General features: G+C 42.8%; 1 protein-coding gene across 2 annotated transcripts; it reads left to right on the forward strand.

Annotated features, from left to right (window-relative positions):
• Positions 1–217: 217 nt before the first annotated feature.
• Positions 218–16,610, forward strand: nrbp1 (nuclear receptor binding protein 1). Of its 2 annotated transcripts, none has more exons than XM_071369601.1 (18): positions 218–791; positions 1,145–1,387; positions 1,541–1,663; positions 4,918–5,019; positions 5,123–5,212; positions 8,483–8,523; positions 8,678–8,772; positions 9,012–9,095; positions 9,197–9,255; positions 9,464–9,562; positions 10,428–10,560; positions 10,669–10,759; positions 10,995–11,045; positions 11,132–11,267; positions 13,225–13,278; positions 13,483–13,546; positions 14,573–14,628; positions 14,782–16,610. In XM_071369601.1, exons 2-18 carry the CDS (start codon positions 1,166–1,168, stop codon positions 14,875–14,877), a joined length of 1,596 nt encoding a protein of 531 aa, XP_071225702.1. In that variant the 5' UTR covers positions 218–791; positions 1,145–1,165; the 3' UTR covers positions 14,878–16,610. The 2 variants fall into 2 exon arrangements, with proteins under 2 accessions (XP_071225702.1, XP_071225703.1); XM_071369602.1 differs by having other exon boundaries at positions 227–791; positions 1,148–1,387.
• The last annotated feature ends 47 nt before the right edge of the window (positions 16,611–16,657 follow it).

Here is a 16,657-nt window from a genome sequence, read left to right on the forward strand (position 1 = left end):
CACTATACTGACCTCTAGTGGCACTGAAAAAAATAATGCATGTCTGGCGCAATAATTAGTTTTCTCCCCTACTGTAGGAGTGGCCTATTAGAACGACAACAGTATCTTTGACCAATCAAAAAGCATATTTTAATAATTGGTACTATGATTCGGCCTATGAAATGTCAATCTAGACTATCATCGAGTAATAAACCAACGTGGAAGGCAATCCACGCCCACTGCCGTCTCCGTTTTGATTACTTTTGTAGTGATTTGAGTCGGTGTGTGTATGTCGCCATTATTTTATCAACCGTGTAGACCTCGGTTCATAGTAACCTATTGCTTTATAATTGTGATATAAAAAAATGATTTCATTTCGATTGTTTTTTTCCCTCCAACATAGGACTTTGATATTTTTGCAACAACTACAGTACTATAGTATCTAGCTAGCTAACGTGAACTGTTTCTCTCTAGCTTGGCTGACTGACGGACTGGCCATCCAGCTAGGGACAAGGCTTGCAAAAATCTAGCATAATCTGTCATTTTTATTTTAACAGCAATTCGGCGTGTTAAGTAGTTGGTGAGGTTAGTTAACTAACTGTCATCTTGCCTTTTGGTTAGCTAATATCCTCAAGACGGCAGATCACGACATTATAGTTACGTTAACCGGCGGTGGCTACATAGCTAGCTGACTAGCGGATATAACTAGCTACAGTAGCTTGTTAGCCAATCGTATTTCCACAAGGATTTGAAAGAAGTTTGTAGTTGGAGTCTACTGATACGGAGCTGACAACATCATTCAGGTTTGCAAGGTAGTTAACGTTAACTATGCTAACTTCATGTTAGCCATTTTTAGAGGAGCCCTCTTTCATGTTACGCTGGAGAGGAGAACTAACGTTACCTAGCTAGTTTATTCTGACTGAATCAATGTCTGAAATAAGCTGTCAGATAGTCAAGCACGTCGTATCAGGTGCGTGGACAATATCAGGTTCAGCCCTGTTGAAGCAACGTAGCTAAATTCAACTGAATTTAAGAGTGCCTCAGTCTTTGACATAAATATAATATCCGGGGTGGCAATACTGTGTGTGTGTGTGTACACAATACATTTACTCTTCTGGCAATGATGCATGAAGCCTTTGAGTCTACAATTTGTCGGGTTTTGCAGTAGGTGGCCGAGCTTGACAAGATGTCAGAGGGAGAAGGGAAGCAGGTGTTGGACTCTGTCCAGGAGGGGAAACCAGAGTCTATTGTCGCTGCACCCACCGGTCAGAGTGTGTCATCCGTGTCCCCCCCAGTGTCCACTGTGACACAGCCCCCTGCGACAGAGGACGAGGAAGAGGAGAGCGAGGACGAGTCAGAGATTCTGGAGGAGAGCCCGTGTGGACGCTGGCAGAAACGCAGAGAGGAGGTATTCAATGAGCATGTGCTGGAGAAAGGAAAAGGGTTACTGTTTGTGTTGTTAGACTTTTGGCCCCACAAATATTGAACTTGTTTTTTTACACAACTACTTTGAATCGGATGGAGAATTATTGGTGTAATCCAACACTGTTCCTCGTTTTAGGTGAACCAGCGCAATGTCCCTGGGATTGACAATGCCTACCTGGCCATGGACACAGAGGAGGGTGTGGAGGTGGTGTGGAATGAGGTCATGTTCTCAGAGCGGAAGAACTTCAAGCTGCAGGAGGTGGGTTGGGTTCTCAACCAGGGCTCAGCTGCAACAGAACCATGCTCTATGTGATGTCATAATGATCAGTTATCACCCATTCATCACCACCTCCGCTGACCGTCTAGCGATGAGCTTCCAGATCCTCTCATGACTGCGGCTGCCCATCTGCTTCAAGAAGCACTCAAACAGACTTTATCAAGCTGATCTAGCTACTGTAGCATCTATTTATTTTTTAAATTACCTGATGTTTATTTGGTTAACATGCACTTTGAGATTGCATTGTTCATTACAGACAGAGTTAGAAAGTAAGAACATTTTGTAAAAAAAAAAAAAAAATAGGTACACAAAATAACGATGTTATATACAAGGAGTACCAGTACCGAAATGTGCAGGGGTAAGAGATAATTGAGGTAATATGTTCATGCAGGTAGGGCTAAAAGTGGCAAGGCAATCAGGATGGATGATAAAACAGAGTAGCAGCAGCTGGTGTGTGTGTGTTGTGAGCGTATGTGTAGAGTCCAGTGAGTGTGCATAGAGTCAGTGCCCCCTTCAGATGTGTGATGAACTGTTCAGCATTCTTATGGCTTAGGGGTAGAAGCCATAAGAATGCTGAACAGAGTAGTCTAAGAGTCTTAGACTATTTTTAGGGCCTTCCTCTGACACTGCCTGGTAGAGGGCCTGGATAGCAGAGAGCTCGGCCCCAGTGATGCACTGGACAGTTGGCACTACCTTCTCTAGCGCCTTACGGTTGGATGCCAAGCATTTGCCATACCAAGCGGAGATGCAGCCAGTCAAGATGCTCTCAATGGTGCAACTGTAGAACTTTGAGGATTTGAGGACCCATGCCAAATCTTGTTAGCCTCCTGAGGGGGGATGAGGCATTGTCATGCCCTCTTCACGACTGTGTTGGTGTGTTTGGACCATAATAAGTGAAGTTGACACAGAGGAACTTGAAGCTCTCGACCCGCTCCATTACAGCCCTGTCGATGTGAAAGGGGGCATGCTCGGCCCTCCATTTCCCGTAATTCACGATCAGCTCCTTTGTCTTGCTGGCATTGAGGGAGAGCTTGTTGTCCTGGTACTGTAGGCTGTCTCATTGTTGTCTGTGATCAGGCCTACCACCATTGTGTCGTTGGCAAACTTAACATTGGTGTTGGAGTCGTGAGCGGCCACGCAGTAATGGGTGAACAGGGAGTACAGGAGGGGACTAAGTATGCACCCATGCATGGCCCTGTATTGATGCTTTTCCTTTTTGATGGTTCGTCAGTGTGTAGCGGGATTTCTTCTAAGCGTCTGGATTAGTGTCCCGCTCCTTGAAAGTGGCAGCTCTAGCCTTTAGCTCAGTGTGGATGTTGCCTGTAATCATTGGTGTTGATCGTGTCACTGGTTTTCCTGCTTGAGTTTTTGCTTGTAAGCCGGAATCAGGAGGATAGAGTTATGGTAAGATTTGCCTAAGCTCCTTAGTGCTCAGACACACCAATGGCGTTTGCTGGCCCAGAGTACTTAGCACCTCCTGAACAGAGTGCAGGCTGTAATTTGTGAACTGACTGAGCACCTATTTTTGCATGTAGATTCACGTCAAAATGTCTGCAGTCAGACGTCTACAGCATATGGTCCCTAAAGATCCACATTTGGTGCGACATGAGCGAGCCGGGTTCCAACCCGTTGCTGCCAAACATATAGCAAAGCAAAGTACTCTCTTTACAAAGTGTTATGAAAACTGTTCATAGAGACTGACACAAAGGTTGTTGCATAATCCTCAGGCACAATCCTCTCGCACATTGTTTTTAAATCTTTGTCTGTGTGCTGGGTCATGTTCATAAGGGCGCAGAACGTTAAAAATGTTTTGTACGCAAAACAAAAATGAGCATTTCTTATTAGACAAGTCCAGGTGGTGGTCCGTCTTATGTTTGGTGCTGAATAAACAAGACCCTGTTCTTGGCTGTGTTCCTCTCTGACTGTCTGTTTGGAGCTTGTCAGTGTGCTCTCAGACAGTGTAGTCTGCCTTCTGTTCTGCATGTCAACATGCTGTGTTGGTGTCTGTTGAAAACAGGCTGAGCATTGAGTAGAATGAGCTCCCTTTAGTTTGAGTAGTTTTATTTTTTTTTTACCCCCTTTTCTCCCCAAGTTCGTCGTATCCAATTGTTAGTAGTTACTATCTTGTTTCATCGCTACAACTCCCGTACAGGCTCGGGAGAGACGAAGGTCGAAAGCCATGCGTCCTCCGAAACACAACGCAACCAAGCCGCACTGCTTCTTAACACAGCGCGCCTCCAACCCGGAAGACAGCCGCACCAATGTCTCGGAGGAAACACCTGGCCACCTCGGTTAGCGCGCACTGCCCCCAGCCCGCCACAGGGGTCGCTGGTGCGCGATGAAACAAGGACATCCCTACCGGCCAAACCCTCCCTAACCCGGACGACGCTAGGTCAATTGTGTGTCGCCCCACGGACCTCCCGGTCGCGGCCGGCTGCGACAGAGCCTGGGCGCGAACCCAGAGTCTCTGGTGGCACAGTGCGATGCTGTGCCTTAGACCACTGCGCCACCCGGGAGGCCCTTAGTTTGAGTAGTTTTTGTTGATCGTTTTTAATAGTTCCCAGAATTCTCCCGATGTTGCGTTTCTGAGTTTAGGTGGCAGGTAGCCTAGTGGTTCGAATACCCGAGCCGACAAGCTAAATCTGTCGATGTGCCCTTGAGCAAGGCACTTAACCCTAATTTGCTCCGTAGTACATACTAAGTACTACAACACCTATCCGGTGTATGTGACAACTTAAAAAATATATTTGTTTGACTCTGTGGGGAAAGTATGACTTGCAGAGATCCTGAACTAACCTTTGCTTTACCTCTTGCTTGGCAAGACCAGATCATATTCTGAGTTGCAATACCCTCCAATGTAATATGTGCAAGAACATTCTTGGCATTTCTTACAAGTCAGGATTGTTATGAGACATATAAGCCCTAGTTAGTAAAAATATCCTGTGGCCACATCGCCCACAATCAAACAAATGTAGATCGGGTTAGACAATTTTTAAATAAAAAATACATCCCCATGGGGGAAAAAAAGCAGAAACAGACATTAACCCAGGTTAAGGGGTTTTGATAGATATATTGAGTTTGTCTTAATTGGCCTTAACTTAGTGGATGATGAGAAAATGTCAATTTGGACTGAAGGGTTGAGCTCATTGACATCAATCATGTTTATTAGTTGAAGGTTGTGGTATGTTTGATTGCAAATATTTATATTTTCCCTTCTCCTTTTTATCACTGTCCAGGAGAAAGTCAAAGCGGTGTTTGACAACTTGATCCAGTTGGAGCATCTGAACATTGTCAAGTTTCACAAATACTGGGCTGATGTGAAGGAAAATAGGGCCAGGGTAAGAGAGATTTCAAATGCAGTAAAATAACTACCTTTTTAATAGTAAGAAATATAAATGGAATGTATTACACAGGAAATTAACAACTTTTTTCCACTTGCAGGTCATTTTCATCACAGAATACATGTCTTCAGGAAGCCTGAAGCAGTTTCTGAAAAAGACCAAGAAAAACCACAAGACAATGAATGAGAAGGTACGTGGTGGATTTTTAGTCTGTTTGGATCTTAAAAGGGCTGTTATTGCTACATCATTTAAAAAAACTTTTAAATTCATGATACAGTGCATTCGGGAAGTATTCAGACCCTTTCACTCTTTCCACATTTCATCACGTTACAGCCTTATTCTAAAATTGATTGTTTTTAACCTTCATCTAGGTTAAAAACCTTCATCCATAATGACAAAGCAAAAACAGGTTTATAAATTTCTGCTAATATATTTAAAAAAAATCTAAAACAATATTTATATACAGTAAAAGTCAAATGTTTGGACACCTACTCATTCCAGGTTTTCTCTTTATTTTTACTATTTTCTACATTGTAGAATAATAGTGAAGACAAACTATGAACACATATGGAATCATGTAGTAACCAAAAGTGTTAAACAAATTAATATTTTTGATTCTCCAAAGTAGCCAACTTTGCACACTCTTGGCATTCTCTCAACCAGCTACATGAGGTAGTCACCTGGAATGCATTTCAATTAACAGGTGTGGCTTGTTAAAAGTTAATTTGTGGAATGTCTTTCCTTAATGCGTTTGAGCCAATCAGTTGTGTTGTGACAAGGTAGAGGTGGTATACAGAAGATAGCCCTATTTGGTAAAAGACCAAGTCCATATTATGTCAAGAACAGCTCAAATAAGTGAAGAGAAACAACAGTCCATCATTACAGTAAGACATGAAAGCCAGTCTGGAACATTTCAAGAACTTTGAAAGCATCTTTAAGTGTAGTCGCAAAAACCATCAAGCTCTATGATTAAACTGACTGGTACTCTAAGTATTCAGACCCTTTACTCAGTACTTTGTTGAAGCACCTTTGCCAGCGATTAGCCTCAAGTCTTCTTGGGTATAAAGCTACAAGCTTGGCACACCTGTATTTGGGGAGTTTCTCCCATTCCTCTCTGCAGATCCCCTCAAGCTCTATCAGGTTGGATGGGGAGCGTTGCTGCACAGCTATTTTCAGGTCTCGCCAGTGATGTTCGATCAGGTTCAAGTCCCTGCTGCTGAAAAACTTCCCAACAGCATGATGCTGCCACCACCATCCTTCACCGTAGAGATGGTATTGGCCAGGTGCCTGGTTTTCTCCAGACGTGACGCTTGGCAGAGAGTTCAGTCTTGGTTTCATCAGACCAGATAATCTTGTTTCTCATGGTCTGAGAGTCTTTTAGGTGCCTTTTGGCAAACACAAAGCAGGCTTTCATGTTCCTTTTACTGAGGATTGGCTTCCTTCTGGTTTTTGCTCTGACATGCACTGTCAACTGTGGGACCTTTATATAGACAGGTGTGCCTTTACAAATAATGTCCAATCAATTTAATTTTCCACAGCTGGACTCCAATCAAGTGGTAGAAACATCTCAAGGATGATCAACGGAAACAGGATGCACCTGAGCTCAATTTTGAGTCTCATAGCAAAGGGTTTGAATACTTAAACTGCATTTGGAATGTTATTCAGACCCCTTCCCCTTTTCCACATTTTGTTACATTACCGACCTATTCTAAAATTTATTAAATAAATGTTCCTCATCAATCTACACACAATACCCCATAATGACAAAGCGAAAACAAGGTTTTTAGTCATTTTTGCATATTTATTAAATACTAAAAAATGAAATAAGTATTCAGACCCTCTACTCAGTACTTTGTTGAAGGACCTTTTGGCAGCGATTACATCATACAGGGTATGATGCTACAAGCTTGGCACACCTGTATTTGGGGAGTTTTTCCCATTCTTCTCCCCCGATTGCTTAGTTTGGCCAGGCGGCCAGCTCTAGGAAGAGTCTCGGTGGGTCCAAACTTCCATTTAAGAATGATGGAGGCCACTGTGTTCTTGGACCTTCAATGCTGCAGAAATGTTTTGGTAACCTTCCCCAGATCTATGCCTCAACACAATCCTATCTCAGAGCTCTACGGGCAATTCCTTTGACCTCATGGCTTGGTTTTTGCTGACATTTTAATACAATATTTCTAAAATCCTGTTTTTCCTTTTTCATTATGGGGTATTGTGTGTAGATTGAGACTTTTTTATTTAATACATTTTTTAGAACAAGGCTATAACATAACAAAATGTGGAGAAAGTCAAGTGGTCTGAATATTTTCAGAATGCACTGTATATTACCCATTGATTCTTTAAGAATATAACTTATTTCAAGAATATAATAGAAATTCCTCATAGGCTTAGTATAACTGTCGTTCCCCATCAGAACCCAAAATATATAAGGTAACATTGAGTGGTTGCTGCCAACATACGGATTCAAATCTCTAGGCACTTGAATAATATTTTTTGGGGGATATAATAAATGTATCACTAGCCACTTTAAACAATGCCACTTTATATCATATTTACATACCCTACATTACTCATCTCATATGTATATACTGTACTCTATACCATCTACTGCATCTTGCCTATGCCGTTCGGCCATTGCTCATCCATATATTTTTATGTACATATTCTTATTCATTCCTTTACACTTGTGTGTGTATAAGGTAGTTGTTGTGAAGTTGTTAGATTACTTGTTAGATATTATTGCATGGTCGGAACTAGAAGCACAAGCATTTCGCTACACTCGCATTAACATCTGCTAATCATGTGTATGTGACAAATAAAATGTGATTTTGTTTTTACAATATTGTTTGTAAGGAATGTAATTGTTAACACTGTATAGCCTCTAGACATGGTGTAAAATGTTGATGTCATGGATGGGCAGTCCTTGCATCCATAGCTTTGTATATGACTGAGTGGTTCCATTTCTCCAGCTCCACCCAAATCATTCAAAGTTTATTGGTCGCGTACACAGATTTTTCCCTCAGCTGTTTACGGAAAAAGTGGCGGGTGGCCGCTTTACTATTGTTTGAGCCTTCCCCTTTTAAAGAACTGATGTTAAATTGAAATTAACAAACAAGAATGAAATCAGGAAACAAGACTGACACAGAGAAAGCTGTATGCAGAATGTATGTCACCTGTATGCTCTTCCTGGTTTCCCAGTAGCTCAGTAAAAATCACCCTCTTGGCTGCAGGCGGGGCAGTGTCCCATTTTATTATCTTGTGACAGCCCTATTTTTAACTGAACCTACAAAGCCCACTGTTAATGCAGAACTTTCCCGCTGTTGCAATTTATACATTTTTTGCAATTAATTGCAGCCTATTCTGGTCATTTGACAGAAGTAACACTTCAAGAACCACATGGTAATCACATTTCAATTAGGTTTGAATGTCATCTCTATGCTGTCTGTCTGTTGTCTATCAGGCCTGGAAGCGCTGGTGTACACAGATACTGTCTGCTCTCAGGTCAGTCTCTCACCTACACAGCATTACATATATCCATATTGGACTAAGCTCTACTTTGAGGCCCTTGGAGTCAGTTTTGTTTTTTCCAAACTCTAAATTCTACACATTCACACTTCTCTTGAAGCTTCCTGTAACCTTTCTCTCCTCTCCCCAGCTACCTGCACTCCTGTGACCCTCCCATCATCCACGGCAACCTGACCTGTGACACCATCTTCATCCAGCATAATGGCCTCATTAAGATTGGCTCAGGTGGGTCTCAGATCCGTCAATCACGCTAAATGTCAACCTTTTCAGAAGTGTTGGTCTGAAGGGTTTTTAATACCGGGGCCTTGTTCAGTAGGGAGGAAACATTTTGAAATGGAGTAGCTGAACACAGATTTCATTATCCATTGCAGAAATGTTTTGCGCCCTACTGAACATACCCCAGGTGGCCCTTGCAACCTAACGTTCCCCATTCTCTTTGGACTAATTTGTGACTCGTCTGTTAGTGGCCCCAGACACCATCAACAACCACGTCAAGACGTGTCGGGAGGAGCAGAAGAGCCTGCACTTCTTTGCTCCTGAGTATGGAGGTAGATAACCTTTAACCTTAGACAAATGGTCACTTTTGATAAACCATGTAGTGGAGCTGTTTTTCTACTGACATTTTCTACTGACATTGGTCTTTTTCTAGCTGTTGCAGACGTCACCACTGCAGTGGACATTTATTCCTTTGGAATGTGTGCCTTAGAGGTGAGTGAAGAGTGGTGACTTGTTTCTGATGTTTTGTTATTCTCACTCTCGTATGACGGACAACTGAAAGAATTGAAATGCAAATTAACTTAATCATGATGTCGATGACTAGCTTTGCTCCATGGACACGGGAAGTTTTGTAGTCCAACAGTTTTGTAGTGTTGTACTTGTCCTGTTTCTAATCTTCTACACTTCCTCGTCTCTTCAGATGGCTGTACTGGAGATCCAGAGCAACGGCGAGTCGTCGTATGTGTCCCAAGAAGCCATCAACAGTGCCATTCAGTTCCTGGAGGATCCACTGCAGAGGGTGAGTCGGGGACCCTGGCCTAGCAGCTAACACCCGCTGCTTGTTGCTGATTCCTTAAGAGAGTGTTGCATTGAAATACAGAATGGATTTGTCCTGAAGGGTATTACCCAGTCCAGCCATAACATAACTATAGTCTACATAGACAGGTTGCCTGACAACGTCACGAAAATGATGCGCTCTCATCGCAGGGGTAAAAGGCTGTGTTATGATTCTGAACGGACAGATGGCGGACAGATGGCTAGCAACAATGACAAGTAGCAGCCATGTAGGGAATCGTAGGTTGCTCATTCCAGCTCGTCTCTTGTTCTTTACACCATGTCTTGCTTTTGAAGTGTTTTGACTGTCTATGCTTATATGGCAAACATTCACTAGCTACCTAACCAACAAGGTATTTGAGAGACAAGTGCTTATTGTGCAACTGTATTTCTTTTTTCAATAAACATTTGGAGACTAAATAGAGTTGACTTGTTGTCCGTAATCCTTTGAATTTAAGCCATCCCGTCTGTTTTGCCCCAAAGTTGCGCATGCATTGGTTTTGTTGCTAAACAACCCACTATAGTCCATAGTGTTCTTAAAGGGATAGTTCACTCCAAAATCAACATGTCACCAGACCATTTTTGAGCTCTGAAAACATTTGACAAACTTTGATTTTATTATTTACATTTCTCTTTATTGCCTGTATGTGTGTTTGCTTGTGGCAGGAGTTCATCCAGACATGACATTTCTCTTTAATGCCGGTGTTGTCCAGGACTGAACCTTGTCTTGTTAATGCCGGTGTTGTCCAGGACTGAACATTGTCTTGTTAATGCCGGTGTTGTCCAGGACTGAACCTTGTCTTGTTAATACCGGTGTTTTCTTGTGGTAGGAGTTCATCCAGAAGTGTCTGGAACAGGACCCCAGCAAGCGGCCCACGGCCAAAGAGCTGCTGTTCCACCAGGCCCTGTTCGAGGTGCCCTTACTGAAGCTGCTGGCAGCGCACTGCATCGTCAGCCACCAGCGTGAGTAACAAGACACACGCATACAGACACTGAAACACACTGCGACACACACAAATTGACACTGACACACACAAAATGTCATTGGACTATCCCTGTCTTGTCATGTAGACATGATTCCAGAAAATGCTCTTGAGGACATGACGAAGAACATGGACCTCAACCTGGTGATCGTGGAGGTCAAGGACGGAGTTCAGATGAAGTGAGTCTTAGATCCAACTATCTCTTGGAATCCCAAAAAGATTGAAATGACTCTGTTAAAATCTTCAATGACGTTCAGATTTGTAGCCATTTCCACTAACACATAACTGAGAAGGGAAGGAACTTATGGTCCCCAACTGCTGTTTAGTCTCCTATTGAGACACGCTTGATGTTGTTGTGCCTTGGACAGTGTGTGAACAGCAGACTAACCAGGAACAATCTGTTGATGTCCACAGGCTTTCCCAGTTCCCTGCTCTTGAGCTGGACAAGTTCCTGGAAGATGTGAGGTAGGGGAATGTGTGTGTGTTTCTCTAGAGGTGTGTGTGTGTGTTTGTATGAGACGTCTAACCCCCCCCCCCCTCTGGTGTATCAGGAATGGGATCTACCCGCTGACAGCTTTTGGGGTGCCCGGCCCCAAGCAGCCCGAGCAGGAAGCAGTGAAGTCCCCCATCGTGCCCCCATCAGTCAAAAGCCCCACCCCTGAGCCTGCAGAGCTGGAGACCAGGAAGGTAAGTCCTAAAGGAGGAGGGAGAAGTACAGAGATGGATTGAAAGGGACACTGGACAGGGAAAAGGGGATTGATTGGGGAATTGAGTAGTTCAAGTATTGTTGAGACCCACATTGCAGTCAATACAGGCTGAACTCCATAGGCATAGTATAGAAAATCAACAAGTGTAGGTAGTAGATACAAGAGACAAAATGTAGTACATATAAATGAAATAGATCAATGTGTGAGTGTTTTCAAAGGGAGAGATATATATATATATATATATATACAGTGGGGAGAACAAGTATTTGATACACTGCCAATTTTGCAGGTTTTCCTACTTACAAAACATGTAGAGGTCTGTAATTTTTATCATAGGTACACTTCAACTGTGAGAGACGGAATCTAAAACAAAAATCCAGAAAATCACATTGTATGATTTTTAAGTAATTAATTTGCATTTTATTGCATGACATAAGTATTTGATCACCTACCAACCAGTAAGAATTCCGGCTCTCACAGACCTGTTAGTTTTTCTTTAAGAAGCCCTCCTGTTCTCCACTCATTACCTGTATTAACTGCACCTGTTTGAACTCGTTACCTGTAAAAAAGACACCTGTCCACACACTCAATCAAACAGACTCCAACCTCTCCACAATGGCCAAGACCAGAGAGCTGTGTAAGGACATCAGGGATAAAATTGTAGACCTGCACAAGGCTGGGATGGGCTACAGGACAATAGGCAAGCAGCTTGGTGAGAAGGCAACAACTGTTGGCGCAATTATTAGAAAATGGAAGAAGTTCAAGATGACGGTCAATCACCCTCGGTCTGGGGCTTCATGCAAGATCTCACCTCGTGGGGCATCAATGATCATGAGGAAGGTGAGGGATTAGCCCAGAACTACACGGCAGGACCTGGTCAATGACCTGAAGAGAGCTGGGACCACAGTCTCAAAGTAAACCATTAGTAACACACTACGCCGTCATGGATTAAAATCCTGCAGTGCACGCAAGGTCCCCCTGCTCAAGCCAGCGCATGTCCAGGCCCGTCTGAAAATTGCCAATGACCATCTGGATGATCCAGAGGAGGAATGGGAGAAGGTCATGTGGTCTGATGAGACAAAAATAGAGCTTTTTGGTCTAAACTCCACTCGCCGTGTTTGGAGGAAGAAGAAGGATGAGTACAACCCCAAGAACACCATCCCAACCGTGAAGCCTGGACGTGGAAACATCATTCTTTGGGGATGCTTTTCTGCAAAGGGGACAGGACGACTGCACCGTATTGAGGGGAGGATGGATGGGGCCATGTATCGCGAGATCTTGGCCAACAACCTCCTTCCCTCAGTAAAAGCATTGAAGATGGGTCGTGGCTGGGTCTTCCAGCATGACAACAACCCGAAACACACAGCCAGGGCAACTAAGGAGTGGCTCCGTAAGAAGCATCTCAAGGTCCTGGAGTGGCCTAGCCAGTCTCCAGACCTGAACCCAATAGAAAATCTTTGGAGGGAGCTGAAAGTCCGTATTGCCCAGCGACAGCCCCGAAACCTGAAGGATCTGGAGAAGATCTGTATGGAGGAGTGGGCCAAAATCCCTGCTGCAGTGTGTGCAAACCTGGTCAAGAACTACAGGAAACGTATGATCTCTGTAATTGCAAACAAAGGCTTCTGTACCAAATATTAGGTTCTGCTTTTCGGATGTATCAAATACTTATGTCATGCAATAAAATGCAAATTAATTACTTAAAAATCATACAATGTGATTTTCTGGATTTTTGTTTAAGATTCCGCCTCTCACAGTTGAAGTGTACCTATGATAAAAAATTACAGACCTCTACATGCTTTGTAAGTAGGAAAACCTGCAAAATTGGCAGTGTATCAAATACTTGTTCTCCCCACTGTATATATATTTCTTTTTTTGTCCAAATATGTGTTGTCTACTGGTTTGAATTGGCTTTGGACTACAAAAATCTTTCTGCCCAGGTCCTACAGATGCAGTGCAACATCGAGCCTGTTGATGAGGGCGCCAAACATCACGTAAGTCTCATGACTATTCATCAATGCTGATCTAGGATCAGGTCCCATCCGTCCATGTAATCTTATTCATTATGATTTAAAAGCCCTCCAACTCTGAGACGCTTTGTAAATACAGCCCGGGGTAAGTCCTGTCCAGATTTCAAACCTAAAAAAAAAATAGAGATGTGTGTGTATATAGATTATCTATCTTACTTCTTTTTCCAGCTTACGCTGTTGCTGAAACTTGAGGACAAGTTGAACAGGCACTTAAGTTGTGATTTGTTACCAAGTAAGTATCCACACGTCTTTAGTCCATGCTAGGGTTGATTTGGGGGTGTACAGAGCTATATTTTTGCATGCTGTATTTATAAATACTTAGGCATTTGGATTGACATGGATTTTTTTTTTTAAACGTATACATGAGCTGCTTAAGAAGCTGAGATTTAAAGTTGGCTTTTTCTAAAACAAATCTTGTATTTCTCTAAGCAGTAGGAAGCAGATTATTCAATCAACCTTTTTGTCTGTTGTTGATTATGGTGATATTATTTATCAAAGTGCAGCTGCTACTACTGTTAAACCTTTAGATGCCATCTCCCATAGTGCCCTTCGTTTTGTTACAGACAACAGTTTGATACCCATCACTGTATCCTGTATCAAAAGGTTGGCTGGACTTCACTAAAGACATGTAGATCTCTACATTACTCCCTTTTTGTTTACAAGGCCGTATTTCAGAAACTTCCGTCTTTTGCTGTTAAAGTATAGACATCTGAGTTGCCTAACACGTTCACAGGGTTGGTAAACTCTTGAGGTTCCTAGGGTCTCCACTGAACTAGGTAAATCTGCTTTTAGTTTTAATGCACCGTATTGCTGGAACAAAATACATTTCATCTTGATGTTCTGGGGCCGTTTGGGCAGTTTAAAGTATTGATTGGGGATTTATTTGTGGATAAATATAACTGTTTTTCAGGGTGATTTGTGATGTTATATTTGTGCATACCATGATTGTGTGTATGTTATTATACAGGGTGCATTTTGAATAGAGACCTAGGTCTCTGTCTTCCCTGTCAAAATAAAGGTTAAATACAAAACAAATGGACACATCAAGAGTGTTGTACTTTACCTTTAAATGTATTTTCAGATTTTTATTGAACAGGTAGAAAGAGCGAATGACTGTGGGGAAAGATGGATTTAGTTTCAGAGGGCAGAAGGCCAGATTCAAACCTTTACCGACACTGTAGATGTGTGCCGGAGGGTGTAACATTATCACTAGACCAGCCAGGTCACAGGGTTGTTGACCTGTGTGTTTTGTGTACAGATGAGAATGTGCAGGAGCTGGCCGTGGAGCTCGTTCAGCTGGGATTCATCAGCGAGGTAAGACAAAGGGTCACAATCCCTGAATCCCAGAAATTAAATCCCACAATCCCAGGCTCAAAACAGTCCAGCAGGATACAGAGGGCTGAGGATGAGGCATTCTGACAATTTGCCTTTCAAATGGGGTCCTGAATTCTCTCTTCTCTCGTCCAGGGCGACCAGCCACGACTCGCTTCGGTTCTGGAAGAGGCTTTCTCTAAGTTCTACAGCCGGAACGGATTCTTGAATCCGGTCACCGTCTCCTCATAGCAGAGGAGCCTCACCCCCTCTCTCCTCAACCCCTCCCCCCGTCATCATCCTCTCACACAGGACTTTGCTGTCGCTCACAAAAAAATTATTGTGGGAAAGCTTTGCAGGGACATGGGGAAGCCTTGGCCTGTCCCTGTCCCACCCCCCACTAGGTGTTTTAGTATTTTTGTACTTATGCTTCTAGTATATTTTGTGTAGCCATTTGCTTCTGTTTTAAAAGAAAAAACGACTCGTTGTCACTTTAGTCAGTATTATGAGCTATATTTTGAAAATTAAGGAGTTTTTACACAACTATCAGAATTTTCTGTGAGCGACAATATCTTCGGTCTCACGTATTCCGATGTACTTATGCATGGTGCTGTGTGTGGGCGGAGTCTGGTTGTGATTGGTCCTCTTCTCTACTTTCTCCCAGCAAATGAGGCGTCTTCCTTTGATGTGAGTGTGATGCCCCCCCCCCCCCCCCCCCCAACTTCCTTTTGTATTATCAGAATGAGATGTAGCTGTAGTTATGACGACACCTTTACCTGAGCTCCTTTGGGGAGTGGGAGAGCTGATTGCAGTCCAAATGTTGGGATGATTAATAAGTTATTTATCAATACGGTCTGTCATGAACTTTCAGCACGGAGCCGGTTGGTTCTTTTAGTGAATGTTTAGTTCATTAGGATCCCCAGTAGTTGTTGCCCATGCAGCAGCTACTCTTACCTGGGGTCCACATACAAATGTGTCAATTTTAATTATTCTATGAGAAGGAACTTTGTCACTCGACTGTTTCTTACTCTTTAACGTTTTATTTTGCAAATGTTAGAAAGTGGTCATGCATTTTCTCCAATTTTATGTTTTGGTGCCATTTCAGACACAGTGAAACAGTATTCATGTAAGGACCTCTGGTTTACACTTTAAGACTATTGGCTTACCTCAATAGTCACATTCCTTAACAAATAAATTGACTCATAACGTGTAGTGAATACATGCATGCACTCTTTATACCTTAAACTAAACTGGCTGCAAGTCAACAATTATCACTCCCTAATTGACAACACTACATTCCTATTCAATCAACCATTGTGAAGGGAAGATCTTTTTTCTTTACAGAAACTAAAGTGAGGAATGTGGTGTGGGCGAAGGCCTGTATGTTAAACTGAGAATAACGTATTGTCATAACGGACATACAGTATCAGTGTGGGAGTTACAGGACTGTCTCGCTGATTCTCTGAAAGCACACGTTCTGCTTGAAATCAGATGCAGCACAGAATATGCTAAGAAGTCACGAAAGCACCCACTGTTCCTAGTATCTGTCGAGTCCACTTGCTGCTAGTTTGCACTAATGTACTGTTTTGGTTGTTTTAACCCGTCTTTTCAAATACAATAACTACTACTGCTTAGGTATGGTTTTAACCAGCAACGTAACGATTTGCATGTATTAGGGGAGGGAGGGGTGTTGGTCTGGTAAGCGGGATACATGGGTTGGTATTGGTCTTCTATAGTGTATGTCATGCTGGACATAATGCTGTGTCTCGGGTAGGCAACCCTGGTCCTGGAGGGCCAGGTGTGTTGAATATATGCAATCACTGAACTGATCAATTAGCTCCGTTGGTCAGGTGTGGTGCCTAGTTGGAACAAAATGTAAATGCACTCCAGGAACAGGGTTGCCTCTGCTGTATCTGGCTCTGCAACACCTTTCTCTTCTTTTATTCCACTTCCTGAAATAAACACGACACCTAGCACTTCAATAACTTGTTTGACTCCCTTCTGGTTTCTGTTGACCTAGATTGTCTGTTAT

This window comes from Salvelinus alpinus, chromosome 27, assembly GCF_045679555.1.
Source record: "Salvelinus alpinus chromosome 27, SLU_Salpinus.1, whole genome shotgun sequence".
NCBI lineage: Eukaryota > Metazoa > Chordata > Actinopteri > Salmoniformes > Salmonidae > Salvelinus > Salvelinus alpinus.